This window comes from Giraffa tippelskirchi, chromosome 2 (assembly GCF_054371585.1).
Source record: "Giraffa tippelskirchi isolate mGirTip1 chromosome 2, T2T-mGirTip1v1.2.pri, whole genome shotgun sequence".
Classification (NCBI taxonomy): domain Eukaryota; kingdom Metazoa; phylum Chordata; class Mammalia; order Artiodactyla; family Giraffidae; genus Giraffa; species Giraffa tippelskirchi.
The window spans coordinates 65311391-65335713 of NC_137276.1; the positions used below are offsets into that span (position 1 = coordinate 65311391).

The following is a 24323-nucleotide window of genomic DNA, read 5'->3' on the forward strand; positions in this document are numbered from 1 at the left end:
CGCACACTTTCACACCACAGCCTGCCTTTCTCGAAAAGAGCCGCGCAGGAGCGGGCGGGGAAGCTGTGAGGCGTTGGGGTCAGCCTGTTCTGGGAGATGAGAAGGAAGCTCCGCGAGCTCACTTCTTAACCGTGGCCCGATCCCGGGCTCCTCGGCAGGGGAAAGGGGGGGGTGGTGGTGAGGCGGCCAAGGAGGACCAGGGGGTACGCAGGAGAGGAAGGGAAGGGGGAGCGGTTGGTGTCGGTGCCGAGATCCGTGCGTCCCCCAGGTACCCGCGAGCTGAATCAGCCCAGCCAGCGCCAGCCTCGGAGATGCTAACCAGGCCGCTTTGTCCGCAAGGGTAAATTCGGGAGCTTCCAGAAACCCAGGGCTTCGGAAGAGAAGGAAGAGGGAACAAAGCGGGTAGGGTCGAGGGAGCGGGGAGGCGGCTGATTTATGCTTGCACTTCAGCAAATGTTTTCGCTGCCATTAGCCTCGCAGAAGTGGAGGGTCGAAGAGACGGGGGCGCGGCGAGAGGGGGCGCAGTGACTGGAGCGGTTGGTGCTGGCCGCCGGAGTTCGAATCCAGCGCAATCCAGCCGCCCGCGCAACTCCCAGCGAGAAGCCAGGCTTCTCTCAAAAAACCCAGAGCAGGGGCTCACCTGGCCCTCGGTCACCCAGTCGGGTTGGGGATAAACTCCCCAAGCTCCAGCGGCATCCGGCTGAGCGCAGGCTCATGGTGGGGCAGGAGGTGGCGCCCCGTCCCCAACTTCAGGAGCAAATCAAAAGGAGGACACACGTTCCCCCTACCCTCCTGAAACTGCCCTTCATCATATTATTCTAATTACGGTACTTTAAGTTTTCCTTTAAAAAAAGGAAAGAAACAGAAAAGCACAGAACACCCTTGTTTGGTTTCATTTTGCCTTCACAGCTTTAATGATTCCATTGTGGAAGCTGTTTAGGGAACTGGGGAGGAGGAGGAAGAAGAGGCCAGAAGCGCCAGCCCTGGCCTTAGTGTCTGAATCCTTCTCTCCCTGCCTTGAGAGTAGCTTCTCCCTACAACCAACCCCACAGGCAACCCCTAAATCCCAGCCTATGACCCCTGCTCCTTAACCCTTTCCTCCAGGCCTCAGGAGGCTCCAAGATACTTCCTTGCTACCCTAATCCCAGCCATAAGGTTCAAATGACCATATGTTTGACCAGCAGGCCCGGGAGGAGGCTCCAGGATGGGCCATTCGGAAATACCAACCAAGCACTTGGAATGTAAGAGATCCACCTCCCCTTCAGCCTCATCGCCGAAGTCCAAACCCTCCTTAGAAGATATTGCTGGTAAGGAAGTGCTAGGCAGACCTGACAGCCTGCTCTGACAGCCAGGAACAGGTCACAGTACCTCAGTCCAGGAAAAATTCAACAACAAAATGGGTGCAGGAGATGAGCCCCTAAAGCTTCAAAATAAAAATGTAAAAACCTATTTCACCTCCAGCTATACAAATGAGTGTCCAACACCTTGTGACCCCATGGACTATAGCCTTCCAGGCTCCTCTGTCCATGGGATTTTCCAGGCAAGGATACTGGAGTGAGTTGCCATTTCCTTCTCCAGGGGATCTTTCCCACCCAGGGATGGAACCCTCAGCTCCTAAAATGCAGATGGATTCTTTACCATTGAGCCATCAGGGAAGCCTCCATACAAATCAGTAAAGAGCTTTAAAATGCTAATATGTAGTCCTGCAGACCAAGGGAGCCTGGATTGTGATTTATCTCACCAGGGGCAGGTGGGGGCTTTTACTGAGAGGATCAGTGTTGGAAGACCAGGGATGAAGCTACTTTTGGGCACTTGCCTGGTCTCAGGGTCTCACCTTGACCTTTGGCCCAGCCCTGTTCCACCTGTCCCAGGTCCATGCTCCCTGCGAGTCTCGCCCCTGCAAGTCCAGCCCAACTCAGTTACCAAACCGACTCCATCTTTAGCTTCCTGCCTTAGCCAGGCCTTGATTTCAAAATCTCAATCCCAGACCCATGCGGACAGTCTGCAGCCCAAGTGGAATAAAGGAGTCCTGACAAGAATGAGGTTTATGAGGCCTGAGTGCAAATCTCAGATCTCTCTCTGAGTCCAAGTGTAGTCCTGGGCAGGTCAGGGCCTGTCCCAAAGCTTCAGCAGTTAAATAAGTGGATTGGAAGAGAGGGGAATTAATTTGTCCTATGGAATTCCCAATTTGTGGGGTGGGGAGAGAAATTACATACAGAATTCCTCCCCTGCAGTGGTACTCTCACTTTAATGAGAAAAAGAGTTAAGACACTCTTGATTTTCCATCTGTTTAAGTGAACTTGGCATTTAGTATAGTGTACAGGAAGACAAAGACAGGCCACCAACAACACATACACACACAGCAAAAACACTAGGAAAACTCCGATTTTAACCGCACCTTAAAAAGAAGTGTTATCATGACACCTTGGTTCCTTCTCCACCATCCCAGCCAGAGGCCAAGGAAGGGCTCATTAACAGCTCCAGGAAAGGCTGAGGGATAGGTGGGAGGAGATTCCCAGGGCTAACCTCTGCCAGTCACTTACTGACATCTCCTTCTAAGAGTCTGGAGTTTATGATTCTGGGTTTGATTTCTCCACCATCAAATTTTATGGCTTAAAAAAAATTCTCAGTCCTGTAAAGGGAACTCATTTCCAGATCCACTGGGAATAGGAGTAGGGGAAAGGACAGAGAGGAGCCTTCCCATTCAGGAGAGCTTGGAGACTCCCAAGAAAGACCACGGATGGGACCATAAGCAGGAATTCAAAGTGGACTGAATCAGCCTGGCTATTGAACAGGAGCCTTGGATACAAATCTGCAATCTGTGGTCACGTGAAGGTAAGATAGGAGGAAAGGCAACATCTTGGCCTTTTTTTTTTCCCCATCTGTGCAATGGAGCTCATGGGGGATTGCTGGGAAGACCTAATGAATATTCTGAAAGTTGCTCTGTACATTAGAGTACAAGGGCTGTGTAGGAGGAAGGGGCATGTTCTCTGTCTTAAAGGCAGGCTTCTAAGGGCAAAGGGAAGGCAGCAGGCTGATCCCACCGGCTGGCCCCTCTCCAGGCTGGTGGGCAGGCAACCCCTGCTGCGCTAAGTAATGAGCACAATTCCGACGCCAGTGCTACTCTGCTAGTGAGAAATCAAAGCCCAGTATTAGAGGCCATTTCTGGCTGGGCACTGATCGTGCCCAAATCCATCAAAGCCCTGGGCCTGGGGTTTCTTTTGGGGAAGGTGGAGGCCAGATGCTTTGTTAAGCAGGCAAGGCGGACCACCCCCAGCCTCCCAGCGGAGCCTACTCTGCAGCTCTGGAGAACTCCAGGCCGATCAGTCTTGTCTTTCTCCTGCCTACCCAGACCCCCCACCCTCAGTAATCTCGGTATTTATCCTTATACCCTTGCCCTGCTTGTCAAAGACAGCTTCCCAAGACCTAATCCTGCCCTTGTGCCATTTACAGAGACTTCACCCAACCCTTCAATCACGTCCCCTCAAACACCCGAAAACCAGAAACCAACACCCCAGCCCAGCACCTCCCACGTCCAACTGCACTCTTTAAAACAAAGTTGGTCATTCAGCAGCCTGCCCCCTCCCCCATCATTACCTTCCAACTTCAAAACACTGCTTTAAATACCAGAGTCTGCCCAAATCATAATTAACGTGGATCAAATGATTGTGTGGTAACTTTACAACATAGAGCTAGGGGAAAAAAGGCGGGGGGTATGTGCTAAAACCAAGTCCTTACTTGGGCCTGGGCCGTGGGAATCATTAATTCCAGGCTGAAGAATCTCTGACTACAAATTGGGGGGAGGCGGGGGTGGGAAGGTCGGGGGTGGGGGGGCAGGAGGGCGGCGGACGTCAACACCTCAGCGGAAGGTGGGGGGGGGGGAGCTGCGTCATCTGTCCACTTTCTGCACCAATTTTCCTGCCCCATTCTCAGCCTCAACTCAGAGGACTCTGCAGGATGCGGCCCTTCCCCACCCTACCTCGAAAGCCCAGTGCTTCGGTTCTGGAGAGAGAGCGAGAGAGGTGGATGGCTCCCATGCGGCCACCTTGCTCCCCAGGAAGACGCAGCCCAGTCGGCCGTGCCGGGCCCAGCTACAGACCAGCGAGACATGTACACATCCAGGGCGGAAGAGGCTGAATAGGGGCTTTAATTTTTACTAGCCCACCGACTCCCTTAAGGCACCTTGGTGGGTCCAGAGTAGGAGCCTGGCGAGCGCACCCAGTAGATTCCCCAAACGGGGAGAATGTCAGTGATTCATTTAAAAAGAAACTAGGCAGATAGGTACGTGCTCCTCCCCTTACCCACCAACACACAGAAAAAGAAAAAAAAATTCTTCTAGACCCGCGAATCCCAAGATCTCGGGAAAAACTGTACGTGTAAGACTCAGCCCTATTCTCATCGGTAACCAAAACCCTGCAAGCTGGCTTCATCCGGCTGGTGGAGCGGACCAGCGCTTCCCGTGCTCCCCAGGTTTCTCGCTCCCTCCTTCTAGTCTGCGGATTCCGGTCGGTGCCGCGCTAGGAGCTTGGGCGAGCCGGGACCTGGACTAGGAAGTTGCCAGCGAACCGGGAGCGAGCGCACACCTGGCCTGTGCAGCGACTGTGTGTGTGTGTTTTTTATGAGCCGCTGCCAAGCACGCGCGGAACCAGGGGTCCCCTGGAGGCCGGTCCTCCAGGAGGCGCAGACCCCGACTCGGATACCATTCCAGGGAAAAGAAGCGACCTTTCCAAGCAGGGTCTGGAGGGCCTGCGCACCCCGCGCGAGATGGCTGCACCATCGCCCACTTTGGTGGGGCAGAGAAATCTACCTTCGAACTTGGGCGCCCTTGCCTCTTTCCCTACGCGCGCTAACGGAACGATGGACCACCTCAACTTCTGGGCAAAGTGAGGCGCCAGGGTTCCCTTGCCCCACTCCCCCTTGCCCGATCGTTCCCTACCTGCTTGGCTCAGCCTCAGGTCCCAGCAGAGGAGCAGCGCCAGCAGCAGCGCGCCCCGCGCTCCGCTCCGGGCCCACATGCTCCCTCGGCCCGGCTCGGGCGCCTCTCCCCCGGGGCTCTCTCCCTGGCCCCAGCCTCGCCGCCGCCGTCTCCGCCGCCGCCGCCTCCTCCTCGCCGTCCTCCCCGGCGCCCGGTCGCGCCAGCTCGTGCCCTCCGTTGGGGCAGAGGCAGCCACGCTTCGCAAAGGGCTGCTGAGCGCTCCGAGCGCGACGGGTGCCTGGCGTCCGCTCTCTGGTCAGGCTCCGGCGCGCCCCTCTCTGCGCTCCTCAGGCTCCGGGACTCGAGCGCTCCCCGGGTTCTCACGTCCTGGCTACGAAGTTGCACGACTGAAGGTTAGAGCGCTCAGCGGCGCTCGCAGCGGCTGACGCCGCGCGGTCTAAACCCCAGTACGCGCCTTCCTGCGCCCAGTCGCTGCCCGCGGCTCCGGCGTCTTCGCCGGCCCCAGCCTCCTGTCACAACGCCGAGCGCTGCCGCTCGCTCACCGTAGCGAGTCTTGGAGCTGAGGAGGACCAGGCACAGCCGGGGCGGGGCGGGGCGGGGCGGGGCCTCGGGTGGGCAGGGGCGGAGCCGGCGGGGGGCCTTTCTAGGGGGTGACCGACGGCCTCTTGGGCGCGGCCTCAGCGAAACTGGGGGTCCTTCAGGGAGGTCCTCGAGAGACGCTGGCCCCGGAGCATTGGAAAACTCGGCCTCTGGATCGAAACTGGAAGCGGAGTCTGCCCAGTGTTCCTTCCCAGAAACTAAGGGAAGCGTATTTTTGCACTTCCATTTGGCTTGGCTGTGTCAGCTTTCTCCTCTGATTAAACTCAGGACTCTGTCGTTTTTGGTTCCCTGGTCTGTACTACGTAGAATCTATGTCTTCTACATAGAAACGGGGTGGCGATGGCGGTTCTTTCCCAGAAAACGCTCCTTAAATGAGAAAAATCTCAAACCCTCAAGTCCCGGGTTAAGTTGGAACTTACAGCTCTGTGAACTTGACTGTGAATCTGGATCATCCTGGTTAGCCCTACTTGTTGGCATAACCCTGGGCAGAACTGTTGACCAGACCCGGCTGAACCTCCTGTGGCACCCAGGGCCTAGGATGTTACCCCCATCCCAACTGACAGTGGGGCATGGGGGAGCCATTTTTGGCTTGGTGTAAATTTGGGCTCTGCCCCTTGCCTGCTGTGTGACCTTGAACACATTACTTAACCATTCTGATACTCCATCATCATCTCCAAAATGGAGAAAAATGATAATAACAATTTTATAAGAGGGTGTAGAACTGTAGGGCTTCCCAGGTAGCGCTAGTGGTAAAGAACCCGCCTGCCAATGCAGGAGACAAAAGAGACACGGGTTTGATCCCTGGGTCAGGAAGATCCCCTGGAGGAGGGCATGACAACCCACTCCAGTATTCTTGCCTGGAGAATCCCATGGACAGAGGAGCCTGGTGGGCTACAGTCCATAAGGGTCACTAAGAGTCGGACACACTGAAACGACATGGCACGGCACGGCAGAATTGAATTTTTAAAATATGTATGGAGGGAATTCCCTGGTAGTTCAGTGGTTAGGATTCTGTGTTTCCACTGCAGGGTACATGGGTTCAATCCCTGGTCTGGGGAACTAAGATCCTACATGCAATGCAGCGTGCCTCCCCTGCCAAACTATGGAAACTGCAGTACAAATGTCAATAATCTCTCAAGCTTTGTTCCCAAGATCTCTCCTCTCAGCCAATCTGATTCCTGGTGGAAAATCCTGACCACCCAAGAGTGAGCCAAAGGGCATGAGGAGCCAGGTGGAGTTGGGGGGTTAGGCAGTATCTTCAGATTGAAACCCAGTGACATTAAAAGGGGTGGATCAGCTAATGCTGGCAAGGTCCTTCTATGTGCCAGGCACCAGGTTAAGCTCTTTATATGCATCACTTCAGTTAATCCTCACAACAAGTCTAGGAGGTAAGTACCATTTGTAATCTCATTTTACCTATGAAGAAATGGAGGCACAGAGACATGAAGGCATTTGCCCATTCACTCACATAGCTTTGAGTGAATGAGTGGATGAGTCAAAGGGCAAGAGAGATAGGACTGGAAAGAAATGCTGAGCTGAGGATCCTCCACCCTCCTACCTCTTCTGGGGCTGGTGGGTGAGAAAGGAGGGCAGCCAGCAGGAATTTCCCTTCCTCTAGTCCTGGTCTGTTCACTACTTGGGGTTTTTCCAGAGCTGGGATCTGGAATCAATCCTCCAATACAGAGGCAGTGGCTGCTTCAAGAAGGGGTAAAAGAAGGCAGAGGGAGGTCCAGCCAGGCCAGTAGGGGGTAGGCTGGAATATGGTGAGTGCTCCCAGGATCGCTTCCTAGATTGGAGGTGGAAGAACTTGGAGGCCAGAACTGCAGCTTGGAAAGGGTTTTTCTTTTGGATGAGGGCAGGTAGAGAAGAAACAAGGGCCTGCCTCAGCTGTTTCCCCAGAGGACAGAGAAGGGAAGGACTGCCCAGGACTCCCATCCATACAGACTGCCTCCACAGCTTGGGTCTGGGACATGTAGGGAAGGGGGTCTGTGAATCAGTTCACCTTCCCAGCCCTTCCTGGCCAGGCACCCAGGATCAGGAGGGTAGATAAGGCGGAATAGGACTCCCTGGGAGGAACTTAGGCCAACTAAGAAAGGCCCCCATGTGCAAAGACAGGTAGGTTAGTTTTAGCTTGGCTCAGGCAAGGGCAGTAGGTGAGGGAGTCAATAGCTCATCACACCCAGCCAGCCCCACCTAGCCACAGAAGTACAAGCACACATACACACACCCACCCCTAGACAGTTATAGGCACACCTACAAAGGTACACACACAAGCAAACATACAATGAAACTATACAAGTGCAAAATGACCCAGAAACATCACATAGGCACCCACCTGCAGAGAGGCCCACATACTTAAAACATAAGATTTTAAAAAGTATACACATACACCTTGTCACAGACACACACACAGGGATGCAAATCCAAAAGTACAAATACATTCTTAGGCAGTTGACACTAGAGACAAATAGATATTTAGATACTTAACTTCCACCAGGCAACACATATAGGTACATGTACTGAGGCCCAGCAACTAACTGTCAGTCCCTGGCATAGGCACAAGGTCAAGTGCGTTTTGCTAGATAACTCAGCGGGGACCTCAGTAGAGCCTTGGCAGGCAGGGACCACAGGACAGGCACGCTCTCTCTCTTAACCAGAAGACCAATATGATATTGGACATTTTTCAAAAAAGTTCCAGTGCACACGACTTTGCTGTTTAGATAGTAATTGCACCAGGCAGGCCCTTCTAGTCCTAGTGTCAGATTTCATGACTTTAATTCCTAACTGGAGAGAAGGGGTCTTGGGGGCGGGGGTTGGGCAAGCAAATGGAGAGCAGAGCAGTCCATTCCTCTTATTCTGCTGATCCCCATCCCATTTCCCCTGGTCCTAGAAATATGCCCATTGGAGGTCCTGGACCCTTCTTTGCCTCCAGGACTCCCACATCGGGATAGGAGACTTACCACATTGGGATTCCTCCATAACTCCTCTGCACCGGCTCCCCTGCTGTTCCGGTGTCTGGGAGAATGTCCCTTCCCTAGACAGCTGCAGGTAAATAACCACTGGGGGTGTGGCTGCTCCTTGGCCTGGGCATCTTTAAATGCCAGCCCTCAACTGGGGGGCAGCAAAAGGACTTCAGAGGGAGTCACACTAACCTCAGTTCACACCTTTCCCCAGAATGGGTGAAGAATGGGCAAGGTCCTGGCCCTGGGATGACACATTGGAATAGCTGGATTAAGACTTACCAGGGTGCTCCCAAACCCAGTGCCATCAGACTCACAGTGAAGAGGTCTTGCTGTGAGTTAAGAAAGAGGATGAGGGACTTCCCTAGTGGTCCAGTGGTTAAGACTCTATGCTTTCAATGCATGGGGCCTGGGTTGGAGCCCTGGTTGGGGAAATAAGATCCCACATGGCATGGCCAATAAATAAATAAATAAAAGAGTCTTGGAGGCCAGGCCCCCCTTTTCTTGCTCACCACGATATATCCAGCACCTCAGACTGTCCTGTGTGTATATAAGCATACATAAATATTGGTTAAGTGGATGCATCAGTGAGGCTGGGGAAGGGTTACCGGTTAAAGGGCCTACAGCTTTGCCAGATGAGCCCTGGAAGGAGCCTCCCACCTCCCCTCCATTTCCTAGGGGGTTCTACAGGGCCTGAGGTTGGAGGTGGGGCAGACTTTGTGCAATGCAGTTGCTTTGAAATCAGTCTCAGAGAGCTAGTTCTGACCCTTAGTGGGGTTTGTAGTGCTTCCCTGGGTTACCCTCATTTATCCCAAATCAGGAGAGAGCATCAGAGACAGTTCTGGAATCTGGAGCTGAGCCGATGGATGAACACCAGACTCAGGGCTGCTCTTCTTACTTTCTGGGAGAACTTGGGTTGGCTGCTGAGCCTTTCCAACCATCAGTTCCATCAATTGTAAAATGGGAACAATAACTAGCTCGTGGGATTAAAAAGTATATACAGAAAGCCCCTAATCTGGCTGAATATACGCCACCTATTTTATAATAAGGAGCAGCTGTCCGGGGTTCCCTGCAGGCGTGGCTAGTGGCTTTGGTTGGCGGCTTCCCCAGCGGGTGGTACCGCTGTGCTCCAAGGCGCCACTAGGTGGCGCGCTGCAGCTCACACCGCCTCCGTGGCTGCTTTGGCTTGCTTCCTAAAGCGGTGGGTCTGGAATGGAGACGCGCTCCGCTTCCACCTTGGGGCCGCCCAAGAGTGGGTTTCCACTCCAGGTTGTCTGGGGAGGGGGCTCTCAGACCACTCTGTTTGCAAAATTTTAGGTGGGAAGTCTTGGGGATGAGTTCATACTCTCTCCCTTGACCCTTCAAGGCCGGGATGGACTCCCAAACGCCTGGATCTTGCTGACAGCAACCTTATGAGCTAGGACTGTTACTACCTCATTTATCAGATGAGGGAAATGAGGCACAGAGAGGTAATTTGCCCGAGGTAGCAGATAGCTAGTAAATGGGGCCCTGGAGAATCAAATCCAGGCAGACTGGATCTCAAGCTCTTACTATATTTTTTTTAATCAAGGTAACATAACATTTACAATTTTAACTATTTAAAGCGTACAATGTAGTATCTTTTAGTATCTTCACATTGTTGTGCAGCGATCACCACTATCTAATTCAATAACATTTCATTACCCCAAAAAGAAACCACATACCATTAAGCAGTCACTCCTTATGCTCCCCTCCCTTCCCCCTGCCCCTGGCAACCAGGAATCTACTTTCTGTCTCTATGGATTTGCCTGTTCTGGGAATTTCATATAAGTGGAATCACACACTATACAGGACTTCCCTGTAGTTCAGATGATAAAGAATCTGCCTGCAATGCAGGAGACCTGGGTTCAATCCCTGGGTCAGGAAGATCCCCTGGAGAAGGAAATGGCAACCCACTCCAGTATTCTTGCCTGGAAAATCCCATGGACAGAGGAGCCTGGTGGGCTACAGTCCGTGGGGTTGCAAAGAGTCAGACGTGACTGAGCAGCTAACACACACACACTATGTGGCCTGAGTCATCAAGACTGGGCTCTTATTAGGATCAGGCAGATTTGGATTCAAATCCTGTCTCTGTCTTGCACAATTTACTCCACTATTGCCTTCTCAAAATTCTTTGTTGTTGTTACTTAAAAAAAAAATAGTTTTAGAACAGTTTTAGATTTATGAAAAAATTACATAGCACAGAAAGTTCCCATAGTCCTTCATCCCTCTTTCCCCTAATATTAATAACTTACGTTAGTGTGGTGGATTTGCTATAATTAATGAACCAATATTGAAATACTATTATGAACTAAGATTCATTTAGATTTCCTTAGCTTTTACCTGATGTCCATTTTCTGTTCTAGGATCCCACATTACACATAGTAGTCAGGACTCTAAGGGCTCCTCTAAGAGTTTCTTAGGTTTTCTTTGTTTTTGATGATCTTAACAGTTTTGAGTATTGTTCATCAGGTATTTTGTAGAATATCCCTCGGTTAGGATTTGTCTATATTGAAGTTCTTAATAATTTTTGAATAAGAAGCCCTGTTCCAAATAACTTTGCACTGGGTCCAATAAATTATGCAGTATGTCCTGCTTGTGGGTTATGGGGCATAGAAAAAGCAGGTGAAGACAGAGCTGGAACAGGCTGCTGATTGAGACTACCATGCCTGGGGCCTGCCTGCAGTGGTGGAGGGGGTTTCCTTAGTGTTCTGAAGGGGTAATGTTGAGGATTAGACCCAGGGGTGAGACGGAAAAAGTAAACATGAAAGACGATTGCATTATAGGCAGAGGGAACATGATGAGGAAGGCCTAGGATCAGGAATGTGGATGGTGTGATTGGGAGTAGCTGGGTCCAGGTGCTGATGTGGTGAGTCAAGAGGTGCCTGTGGACTTCCCAGTGCACAGCTGTGACTGCAGCACCAACCAGTCCTTACAGGAGGGGTTGCCGTCTTGAAAAATAAAAAAGCCAGCTAACATATACTAAAGAGACTGCAGCAAGCCAGACACCGTGCCAAGGGTGCTGTGTGAATTGGCTCCTTCAATCTCCATGATAACCAGTGAGGTTGATGCAATGATTATCCCCATTTTAATAGGAAAAGTATGACAGGTTTCCCTGCTTAGCTAGAGATGGAGGCCAGATTCAAACCTAGGCAGCCTGGTGCCAGAGCCTGCACATTCAACGCAGCTCTCAGATGTAGTTTTTTTCTTTTTTTAATCTTAACAATGTAATTTCCCATTGTTCATTTCCATTTTTCTTGGAGGTAGGTGTTAAACATGGGCCCATTAAATGGAAACTGGGGCTCTGAAAGGGAAAGGGACATGCCTAAGGTCAGCTGGTAAGTACTGACTCTGAGCTTTAAATCCACATTGTTATGACCAGGCCATGCTACCAGCCTCTTCCAGTTCTTCTCTGGAATTCAGTAGGAAATTATCCAGACAGAGGGGAGAGGGTACAATCTAGCAGGGTACAGTCCAATAGGGTAGAGTCTAGCAGGGTACAGTCTAGCAGGGTACAGTCTAACAGGGTACAGTCTAGCAGAGTACAGTCTAATAGGGTACAGTCTAGCAGGCTATAGTCCAACAGGTTAGAGTCTTGCAGGGTACAGTCTAACAGGGTACAGTCTAAAATAGCAAGACAGACCTTTTACGCTTCCTCATACTCTGTGTTTTTAATAAACATTCCAATTTAAATGTATTCAGGTAAGCACCAAGGTACTTTGCCTAAGAAAAACATCAAGGCACTTCATATTTGTTTTAAAACTATGAAATATAGCCCTTGGCATATAAAACTGCCTTTTGCCATTTCAAAGATGTCTAATTTCCCATACAGATGGCCAATAGGCACATGAAAAGATGCCTAACATCGCTGATTACCAGGGAAATGCAAATCAAAACTGCAATAAGGTACCGTCTCACACTGGTCAGAATGGCCATCATCAAAAAGTCTACAAATAACAAATGCTGCAGAGGGTGTGGAGAAAAGGGAACCCTCCCACACTGTTGGTAGCCATGTAAACTGGTGCAGCCACTATGGAAAACAGTATGGAGGTTCTTCAAAAAACAAAAATAGAGCTACCATATGATCCAACAATCCTAATCCTGGACATATATCCAGACAAAACTATAATTTGAAAAGATACATGCACTCCTCTGTTCACAGCAGCACGATTCACAATAGCCAAGACAAGGAAACAACATACAGGTCCAACAACAGAGGAATGGATAAAGAGGATATGGAATATATACACAATGGAATATTATACATCCATAAAAAGAATGAAATAATGTCATTTGCAGCAACATGGATGGACCTAGAAATTACAATACTAAGTGATATAAGTCAGAAAGAGAAAGATAAATACCATATAATGTCACTTATATGTGGAATCTAAAATATGGCACAAATGAACATATCTATGAAACAGACACTCACAGACATAGAGAACAGACTTGTGGATGCCAAGGGGGAAGGGGCCGGGAGAGGGGAGGACTGGGAGTCTGGTTTAGCAGATGCAAACTATTACATACAGGATGGATATACAACTAGGTCCTACTTTATAGCATAGGAAACTATATTCAATAGCCTGTGATAAGCCATAATGGAAAAGAACATGAAAAAGAATGTATATGTGTATAACTGAACACTTTGCTGTACAGAAGAAATTAACACATTATAAATCAGCTATATTTCAATAAAAATTAAAAAAATAAGAAACCCCAAATAGTCTAATTTCAGAATTGCTCATATAATAAGGACAATTAACCAAATTAAATACAATATTTAAACTATCTAGAAATTACAATATAATGTAAATAATTCACTCACTGAGATTAATATTCCAGAGAATAGCAAGGAGAGATAAGAAGGCCTTCTTAACTGAACAATGCAAAGAAATAGAGGAAAACAATAGAATGGGAAAGACTAGAGATCTCTTCAAGAAAATTGAAGATATTGAGGGAATATTTCATGAAAGGATGGGCATGATAAAGGATAAAAATGGTAAGGACCTAAGAGGAGCAGAAGGAATTAAGCAGAGGTGGCAAGAACACACAGAAGAACCATATGAAAAAGGTCTAAATGACCAAGATAACCACAGTGGTGTGATCACTCACCTAGAGCCAGACATCCTGGAATGAGAAGTCAAGTGGGCCTTAAGAAGCATTATTACGAACAAAGCTAGTGGAGGTGATAGCATTCCAGTGGAGCTATTTCAAATCCTAAAAGATGATACTATTAAAGTGCTGCACTCAATATGCCAGCAAGTTTGGAAAACTCAGCAGTGGCCACAGGACTGGAAAAGGTCAGTTTTCATTCCAATCCCAAAGAAAGGCAGTGCCAAGAATGTTCAAACTACTGTACAATTGTGCTCATTTCACATGAAAATCCTTCAAGTTAGGCTTCAGCAGTAGGTAAACTGGGAAATTCCAGATATACAAGCTGGATTTAGAAAAGGCAGAGGAACCAGAGGTCAAATTGCCAACATTCATTGGATCATAGAGAAAGCAAGGGAATTTCAGAAAAAAAACTACTTCTGCTTCATTGACTACGCTAAAGCCTTTGACTGTGTGAATCACAATGAACTGTGGAAAATCCTTAGAGATGGGAATACCAGACTACCTGACCTGTCTCCTAAAAAACCTGTATGCTGGTCAAGAAGCAACAATTAGAACTGGACATGGAACAATGGACTGGTTCAACATTGGGAAAGGAGTACAATAGAGCTGTATATTGTCATCCTGCTTATTTAACTTCCATGCAGAGTACATCATGCAAAATGCCCGGCTAGATGAATCACAAACTGGAATCAAGATTGTCGGGAGAAATACCAACAAACCTCAGATATGCAGATGATACCACTCTAATGGCAGAAAATGAAGAGGATCTAAAGAGCCTCTTGATGAAAGTGAAAGAGGGGAGTGAAAAAGCTGGCTTAAAGCTCAACATTCAAAAACCTAAGATAATGACATCCGATTCCATCACTTCATGGCAAATAGATGGAGAAAAAACAGAAACAGTGAAAGATTTTATTTTCTTGGGTTCCAAAATCACTGTGGACGGTGACTGCAGCCATGAAATTTAAAGGTACTTGCTCTTTGGAAGAAAAGCTATGACAAACCTAGACAGTGTATTAAAAAGCAGAGACATCGCTTTGCCTACAAAGGTCGGTATAGTCAAAGCTATGGTTTTCCCGGTAGTCTTGTACACATGTGAGAGTTGCAATATAAAGAAGGCTGAGCACTGGAGAACTGATGCTTTCAAACTGTGGTGCTGGAGAAGTCCTTTGGGCAGCAAGGAGATCAAACCAGTCAATCCTAAAGGAAATCAACCCTGAGTATTCATTGGCAGGATTGTTGCTAAAGCTTTAATATTAATACTTTGGCCACCTAATGTGAAGAGCTGACTAATTGGAAAAGACCCTAATGCTGGGAAGGATTGAAGGCAAAGGGAGAAGGGAGTGGCATAGGATGAGATGGTCAGATAGCATCACCGACTCAACAGACATGTGTTTGACAAACTCTGGGAGATAATGAAGGACAGGGAAGCCTGACATGCTGCACTCCAGGGTGTTACAAAGAGCTGGACATGACTTAGTGATTGAACAACAACAACTTTATTTACAACACACTATCTTGATACTTGTAATTCTGTAAAGCTTTCATTTGGGCAAAAGTATGACCACTTAAGTTATAGCAGTTTCTTAAACTAAGACTGAGGGAGAATTCAAAATGAACTTGGAAGAGAGACAAAAATCCCTGTGTTTCTTGCTGTGGTTTTGAGTTTTTAGGAGCAGTTTCCTTTGCAGCCTGAAGATAACTCACTATTGTTTTCGGGACATACACCAAAGAAACTTCAGTGGAAAGGATTCTTGAGGTTTAGTATACAAGCTTCCCACAGGAGCAGGAAGAAGAAGAGGTACCTGAGTTGTGAACTCTGTCCCCTGGGATGTATTGGCACGAAAGATCTTAATTGGAGGGAGAAGCAAAGGAAAGAAAGATAGGAAAGGAGAGGGTGTGTAAAAGGGAAGGGGTAGTGAAAACCTTTCCTTATGAGGAGCACTCCTTGTCAGGTCCTCTGATCCTCTGCTCTTCTTGCAATATCAGCCATTAACTCATCTGGTCTCCTCTGTTCTGCATTTTTGCTATAAAATCAATTCCACTCTGAATTATGAAGTTGGACCTATTAGCTTTTCATTGTTTGCTTCTAGAGTTGCTGTTCCTGATGATTCTTCATCGTTGCTGACATCTTTTAGCAGGACTTGAGGCTGTCAGAGTGAAGGCCTACACATATTCTATCTCAACATGGCTAAGCTTTTTGAGAATTTTACCTTTTCTTTCAAGTAGTTTGCTTAAGTTGTTTGGTGAGAGATATTTAAACAAGTGAAAACTTCAGCTCCAAATTCAGAGAGCTATTAAAAATTCCAATGGACGCTGCCCAGTACATCATCACCCAAAGATGTGCAGAAATCAGGACTTAGATTGCTGTTGCCTTGTTAGTGTCACCAGCTGGAACCAATGGTGAAGAAGGTCAACTGTGAGGAAAGGGAGTTAAAGAACTAGCACATTTACATTCCTGCCAATGCTTCCTCTTCTCTCTCTTTAAAAAAATTTTTTGATTGAGGTGTAATTAACATATAGCAAAATGCTTAGGCCTTAAGCATAAAGTTCTATGACATTTGTCAAGGGAAAACATGCTCTAACCACCATCCCAATCAAGATTCGAATATTTCCATCATCTTAGAGCATTCCCTCCTGTTCCTTCCTGGTCAGTCCTCACTGTGCAGAGGCAACCGCTGGGCTGATTTCTAACACTTGAGATTAGTTTTGCTCATTCGGAATGTTCCAGAGAAGGCAATGGCAACCCACTCCAGTACTCTTGCCTGGAAAATCTCATGGACGGAGGAGCCTAGTAGGCTGCAGTCCATGGGGTCGGTAAGAGTCAGACACAACTGAGCGACTTCACTTTCACTTTTCACTTTCATGCATTGGAGAAGGAAATGGCAACCCACTCCAGTGTTCTTGCCTGGAGAATCCCAGGGACCAGGGAGCCTGGTAGGCTGCCGTCTATGGGGTTGCACAGAGTCGGACACGACTGAAGCAACTTAGCAGCAGCAGCAGCAGCAGCATTCTGAATGTTCATACAAGGAATCAAATAATATGTAGTCTTCTGTGTCTGGCTTCTTTCTCACAGCATAATGACAGATTCATTCTAGGGTGCTGTGGTGTTGTGGTAATGGAAGTTCATTCTCTGTGATTGTTGAAGAGGATTAATTATTTGAACACTCTGTAATTTGTTTATCCATTCACTTATGATGTACATTTGGATTGTTTCCCATTTTAGTCTAGTATAAATAATGCTGCTAAAAATATTCTTGAGCAATTATTTTGTCGACATATATTTTTATTTTTCAGCAGGAAATGTATAGGAGTGAAATTATTGGATCATCAGGTAGGTATATGTATAGTTGTATACAAAACTGCCAAAGCGGTTTTCCAAAGTTATTATAACATTTTATATTCCTACTTTCAATGGATGAGAGTTCCAGTTGTTCTTCACCAGCATTTGATATTGTTTGGCTTTTTAGTGTTAGCCAGTGGGTGTAAAGTGGCATTTCAGTTTAGTTTTAACTGGCACTTTCCTGATGATTAGTGATGCTAATCACTTTTTTATGTGCTTATTAACTCTTTGTATTTCTTCTTTCATGAAGGATCTGTTCAAACCGATTGCTCAATTTTTATTGAGATGTTTGTCTTTTTATTATTGATTTGTAAGAGTTCTTTAAACATTCTCAATACACATCCTTTGTCAGGCATATGTGTTCTGAATACTTTTTCCCAGCCTATAGCTGCTTTCTCATTTTGTGAAGCGTGTTTCAAAGAGCCAATGTTTTATTTTAAATTCATAAAGATCAATTCTATACTTTTTGTTTTCTCTTATGGTTACTGCCTTTTGTGTCATAAAGATATTCTGTTTCCTTTCAGAAGTTTTATAGTAATTAGCCTTTTTGTTTAAGTCTGTCTATATCCAATTTTTTAAAATGTATAATGTGAGGTAGTGGTTGAGGTTCACTTTTTTTTCCCTGTATGATTATCCAGTTGTGCCAGCACCATCCTTTTGAAAAGACTTTCCTTTTCCCATTGAATTTCTCTGCCCCCTTTATCAAAATCAATGGACTGTATAAATGTGGATCTATTTCTAGACCCTTTATTCTGTTTCATTAATCCATTTGTCTATCCTTATCCTAATATCACACAATCTTTAGCACTATAAGCTTACAGTTAATCTTTAAGCCCTCTAGCCCTGTTCACATTTTTCAATATGATTTTGGTCTTCTAGATCTTTAGCATTTCATTTAGAGCCACCTTGTTAATTTCTGTACCAAAGCCATTGGGATTTTGAATATATAGATCAATTTAGGGCACTGAATATATAGATCAATTTAAGGGGAACTGACATCTTGATACTGAGTTTTCCAATCCACAGATAGGCATATCTCTCTATTTTCTTAATTTCTTTCAGCATTGTTTTATAGTTTTCAGTGTAGAGGCTTTATACATTTTTATTAAATATTTTTCTATATATTTTATGGATTTTTGGCTATTAAAATATTTTAAATCTCATTGTTATCTCATTTTGTAATTGTTGAAAATACCATTGACTGGATAACCACAATGGTGTGACCACTCACCTAGAGCCATACATCCTGGAGTATGAAGTCAAGTGGGCCTTGAAAAGCATTACTATGAATAAAGCTAGTGGAGGTGATGGAATTCCAGCTGAACTATTTCATATCCTAAAAGATGATGCTGTTAAAGTGCTACACTCAATATGCCAGCAAGTTTGGAAAATTCAGCAATGACCACAGGACTGGAAAAGGTCAGTTTTCATTCCAATCCCAAAGAAAGGCAATGCCAAAGAATGTTCAAACTACTGCACAATTGTACTCATTTCACATGCTAGCAAGATAATGCTCAAAATCCTTCAAGCTGGGCTTCAGCAGTACATGAACTGAGGATTTCCAGATGTACAAGCTGGATTTAGAAAAGGCAGAGGAAGCAGAGATCAAATTGCCAATATCTGTAGGATCATAGAAAAAGCAAGGGAATTCCAGAAAAGCATCTATTTCTGCTTCATTGACTACACTAAAGCCTTTGACTGTGTGGATCTCAACAAACTGTGGAAAATTCTTTAAGAGATGGAAATACCAGACCATCTTACCTGTCTCCTGAGAAACCTGTATGCAGGACAAGAAGCAACAGTTAGAACTGGGCATGGAACAATGAACTGGTTCAAAATTGGGAAAGGAGTACATCAAGGCTATATACTGTCACCGTGCTTATTTAACTTCTATGCAGAGTACATCGTGTGAAATGCCAGGATGGATGAATCACAAGCTGGAATCAAGATTGCCGGGAGAAATATCAGTAACCTCAGATACGCAGTGATACCACCCTAATAGCAGAAAGGGAAGAGGAACTAAAGAGCCTCTTGATGAAGGTGAAAAGAGGAGAGTGAAAAAGCTGGCTTAAAACTCAGCATTCAAAAAACTAAGATCATGGCATCCAGTCCCTTTACTTCATGGCAAATAGATGGAGAAAAAAAGGAAACAGAGACAGACTTTATTTTCTTGGGCTCCAAAATCATTGAGGATGGTGACGGCAGCCATAAATTAAAAGATGCTTGCTCCTTGGAAGAAAAACTATGACAAACATAGACAGCGTATTAAAAAGCATAGACATCACTTTGCCAACAAAAGTCCATATAGTCAAAGCTATGGTTTTCCCAATAGTCTTGTACAGATGTGAGAACTGGACGATAAAGAAAGCTGATCCCTGAAGAACTGATGTTTTCAAACTGTGGTTTGGAGAAGACTCTTGCGAGTCTCTTGGACAGCAAGGAGATCAAACCAGTCAATCCTAAAGGAAATTAACCTTGAATATTCATTGGAAGGACTGATGCTGAAGCTGAAGCTCCAATATTTTGGCCACCTATGTGAAGAGCCAACTCATTGGAAAAGACCCTGATACTGGGAAAGATTGAAGGCAGGAGGAGAAGGGGATGACAGAGGGTGAGATAGCTGGATGGCATCACTGACTCAATGGACGTGAGTTTGAGCAAACTCAGGGTGTTAGTGAAGCCCAGGGAAGCCTGACATGCTGCAGTCCATGGAGTTGCAAAGAGTCAGACACAACTGAGCATCTGAACAATAACAACCATTGACTTTGTATGTTGATTTGTGACTTACTAAATTAACTCATTTGTACTAGTTGTTTTATTCTCAATTCCTTTGTATTCTGTACATACATATATTGCATGCATGCTAAGTCACTTCAGTTGTGTCCAACTCTTTGCAACTCTATGGACTGTAGCCCATCAGACTCCTCTGTTCATGGGTTTCTCCAGGCAAGGATACTGTAGTGGGTTGCCATACGCTTCTCTGGGAGATCTTCCAAACCCAGGGATCGAACCCAAGTCTCTTATGTCTCCTGCATTAGAAGGTGGGGTCTTTACCTCTACTGCCACCTGGGAAGCCCACACATACATATTTATTATCTATGAATAAAAAACATTTCATTCATTCCTTTCCAATATTTATGAATTGTATTTATTTCTCTTGTCTTATTGTACTGACCAAAATCTACAGTACAATGTTAAACAGAAGCGGTGTGATGGACAAGTTTACAGAGGACTGAGCAATGCATCAGCCAATAGGATCTGATAGATATTTGTAAAACACTCCATCTCAAACACTAAAATACACATTCTTTGAAGTGTTCATGGAAAATTCACAAAAATATACCATACCCTAGACTATAAAATTAATCTCAATTTAAAGAATTGAAATCATAAAGAGTCTGAAATCTGACCACAATGGAATCGAACTGGAAATCAATAACAGAAAAAAAAAACCAGTAAAATCTCCTAACACTTGCAAATTAAATAATTACGTAATATGTGGTTCAGTCAGGAAGTTTCAAAATAAATTTTAAAAATACTTAAAACTGTGATAATGAAAATACACAATATCAAAATTTCTGAAATGCATCTTAGTGTTGAGAAGGAAATTTATCATACTGAATACTTACACTGGAAGAAAGAAAAGGTTCTCAAATCAATTTCATTTAGTTCAAAACATTGTCTAATTTCCCATGGGATTATTCTTTGACCCATGAATTATTTATGTGTGCTGTTTAATTTCCAAATATGCAATGTTTTCCAGATACCTTTTGTCATTAATGTTTAATTTACTCAAATGTGGTCACAGAGCAAACTTTTCATGGTTTCAATCCTTTAAAATTTATTAGAATTTGTTTTCTGGATGATCTATCATGATGAATATGCTATATGCATTTGTAAATAATGTCCATTCTGCAATGTTAACTGTAATATTCTAAAAATGTCAATTAGGTAGTGTTAGTTGAAAACAACTAACAAATTGATAATTTTGTTTGACTCTATATCCCTACAAAAATTTTAATCTCATTATTTTATCAAATGCTGAAAGAATAGTGTTAAAATATTCTTATATAATTTCTCTACTTCTTCCTTTAATTTTGTGAATATTTGCTTCATGTCTCTTGAAGCTCTATTATTAAGAACCTAGACATTTAGTAGTCTTCTTGATGATTGACCATTTAACTTAATGTAATGTCTCTCTTTATTGCTGGTAATAGTTTTTGTTTTGCAGGTTATTTATTTGATATGAATATAGCAACAATAATTTTTCTTACATGTTAAGAAAACTTGTTTTATATGGTACAGCACAAAATTGATAATAAAAAAGATAGTTACATTTAAGCAATAAGATAAAAGGCAAGCAAATCAATGTGAATTTAGATTCATTGTACATATGGATCATAGTATATACTTAAAAAATTTAGATGGCTTTACTGAAATATGATTGACATATAATAAACTTCATTTTTAAAAACTACATATATTTGACATATAAAAATGTATTCATTCTGGAGATATATATGTGAAGCCTGCACTATAATCAAGATTGTGACTCTATCCATCACTCCTGAAAGTTTCCTCATGTGACTTTGTAATCTTCTCCACCCACCCTACTCTCCTCTCTATCACTGCCAAGCAAACACCAATTTGTTTTCTGTCACTGCATGTTAGTGTGAAGTTTCTACAGTATTATAAACATGGAATCATACAATATATACTCTTTTTTTGTCTGGTTTCTTTCATTCTGCATACTTATTTTGAGCTTCATCCATGTTGTTGAATATATCAATAGTGTATTCCTTTTTATTTCTGAGTAGTAGTATGTTGTATGGATTTACCACAATTTATTTATCCAACCACCTGTTGATGGGCACTTGAGTTGTTTCCAATTTGTGGCTATTACAAATAAAATTTCCATGAACATTTGTGTCCAAGTCTTCATATTTGATATATGCTTTCATTTTCTCTTGGGTAAATATCTTGGAATGGAATATCTGGATTATACTATTTGTGTATATTAAGCTTTTAAGATACCGACAAACTGTTAGTTTTCCGAAGTGGTTGCACCATTTTACATTCCCATCAGTAGAGCATGAGTGTTCCAGTTCCTTCACATTCTTGCCAATGTTTGGCATGGTCAGTCTTTTGAAGTTTAGCCATTTTAACAGATATGTAGTAATATGTCATTGTGATTTTAATTTTTATTTCTCTAATGACTAATGATGTTGAGCATCTTTTCATGTACTTTTTGCATCATCTTTGATGAAAAATCTGTTTAAATCTTTTGTCCATTTTTCAGTTGGTTATTTCTTTTTTTATTGTTGAGATTTGATATTCTGGGTATTAAGTCCTTTATCAGCTATAAACTTGAAAATATTTTCCCCCAGTCTGCACCTTGTCTTTTCAGTCTCTTAATAGTTCCTTTCAAAGGCTGGAAGTTTTTATTTTGATGAAATCCAGTTTATTGATTTGTTCTTTTATAGACTGTTTCTCGTGGTATATCTAAGAAATCTCTTTTTTTACAAAAATTTTTCTCTATGTCTTCTTCTATAAGTTTTACATTTCACGTTTAGGTCTATGATTCATTTTGAGATACATTTTTGTATATGGCACAAGGTAGTGATCCAACTCCATTTTTTTCTTTTCTCTTTCATATGTTTTTTGCACATGGACACCCAATTTTTCTAACACCATTTGTTGAATAGACTAACTTGTGTCCCTTGATTTGCCTTTGCACTTTAGTAAAAATAATCCATTATCCATCTATGTGTGGGCTTAGTTCTGGATTCTTCATTCTGTTCCATTAATCTATTTGTCTATCTTTGTATCATTACCACACTGTTTTGATTGCCCTAGCTTTAAAGTAAGCCTTGAAATCAAGTAGTGTTAGTTCTCCACTTTTTTCTTTTTCAAAGTAATTCTGACTATTCTAACTCCTTTGAATTTCTGTATAAATTTTAGAATCAGCTTGTGAATTTCAACTAAAAGCCTGCTGGGATTTTGATTAGAATTGTATTGAATCTACACACCAATTTGGGAGAATTTATATCTTAACAATATTAGCTTTTCTTTAATATCTCTTGGCAATATTTTACAGTTTTTGATGTTCAGGTATTCACACATTTTATCATATTTATCCCTGAATATTTTATATTTTTACACTATTGCAAGTTATATTTTTAAATTTCAATTTACAATTGTTTCTTGCCAGTATATAGAAGTACTGCATAACTGATATTTAAATATATTGATCTTATATCCTGTGACCTTGCCAAACTCATTAAATCTTCTAGATTTTGTAGATTCCATCAGATTTATTACATAGACCATCAGCTTGTTTGCAAATAAACACTTTTATTTATTTCTTGCTGATTTGGTTGCCTTTTGTTTCTTCTTGCCTGATTTTACTGGAAAGAACCTATATAATATTTTTCGAGATATCATTGATATAAAACATTGTGTAAGTTTAAAGTGTATAACATATTGATTGATACCTTTATGTATTACAAAATGATTACTACCTCTATCATGTCACATAGTTACCATTTCTTTTTGTAGTGAGAACATTTAAGAGCTATTGAGCAATTTTTAAGTATATAACACTGTATTAGGAACTATAATCACCATGCTAGACATTAGATCTCCAGAACTTATTTACCTTACAACTAGAAGATTGTACCCTTTGACCAACATCTCTCCATTCCCTCCACCCCACACCCCCTGGCAACCACCATTCTACTTTGTTTCTATGAATTTGGCTTAATTAGTTTCCACATACAAGTGAGGTTATAAAACATCTGTCTGTCTGACTTATTTCACTTAGCATAATACCCTTAAGACACATCCACACTGTCACAACTGGCAGGATTTCCTTTTTCTCATGACTGAATAATATTCCATCATATATACGTACAAGGGTTCCCTTTTCTCCACATCATTGTTTGTACTTGTTATCTTATCTTTTTGGCAATAGCCATTCTAAAAGGTGTGGGGTGATAGCTCACTGTGATTTTGATTTGCATTTCTTTCATAATTAGTGATGTTGAACACCTTTTTCTGTACTGAATGACCATCTATAGACTTCTTTAGGGGCTGCCCTGGTGGATCAATCATAAAGAATCCACCTGCAATGCTGGAGACTGCCTGTAATGCAGGAGATCCAGGTTCAATTTATGGGTCGGGAAGGTCCCATAGAGAAAGAAATGACAACCCACTCCAATATTCTTGTTAGGGAAATACCAAGGGCAGAGGAGCTTGGTGGGTTACAGCCCATGGGGTTGCAAGAGTTGGACACAATTTTACAACTAAAACCATCACCACCATCACCACCATGTCTTCTTTAGAAAACTGT

The 24323-nt window shown here is 43.9% G+C and overlaps 1 protein-coding gene and 2 long non-coding RNA genes across 10 annotated transcripts in view; 1 reads left to right on the plus strand and 2 right to left on the minus strand.

The window, feature by feature from the left end:
* Nucleotides 1–87, minus strand: part of LOC145536959 (uncharacterized) — a 38845-nt gene extending 38758 nt beyond the window's left edge. The window contains exon 1 of the long non-coding RNA XR_014076102.1: nucleotides 6–87. This is a non-coding gene — a long non-coding RNA (uncharacterized LOC145536959). The remainder of the gene's footprint in view (nucleotides 1–5) is intronic.
* Nucleotides 1–24323, minus strand: part of UNC5B (unc-5 netrin receptor B) — a 182773-nt gene that overhangs the window by 86059 nt on the left and 72391 nt on the right. For 3 of the 8 annotated variants that reach the window (XM_081567234.1, XM_081567276.1, XM_081567268.1), the window contains exon 1: nucleotides 4937–5487. The exons of the other annotated variants lie outside the window; for them this stretch is intronic. In XM_081567234.1, coding sequence (XP_081423360.1) covers nucleotides 4937–5015 — 79 coding nt within the window. In that variant the 5' untranslated portion in view covers nucleotides 5016–5487. Of the gene's footprint in view, nucleotides 1–4936; nucleotides 5488–24323 lie in introns of those variants that run through there. 8 annotated transcript variants of the gene reach the window in all.
* Nucleotides 152–1449, plus strand: LOC145536953 (uncharacterized). The gene is made up of 2 exons (XR_014076099.1): nucleotides 152–340; nucleotides 1185–1449. It is a non-coding gene; the product is annotated as an uncharacterized LOC145536953 (long non-coding RNA).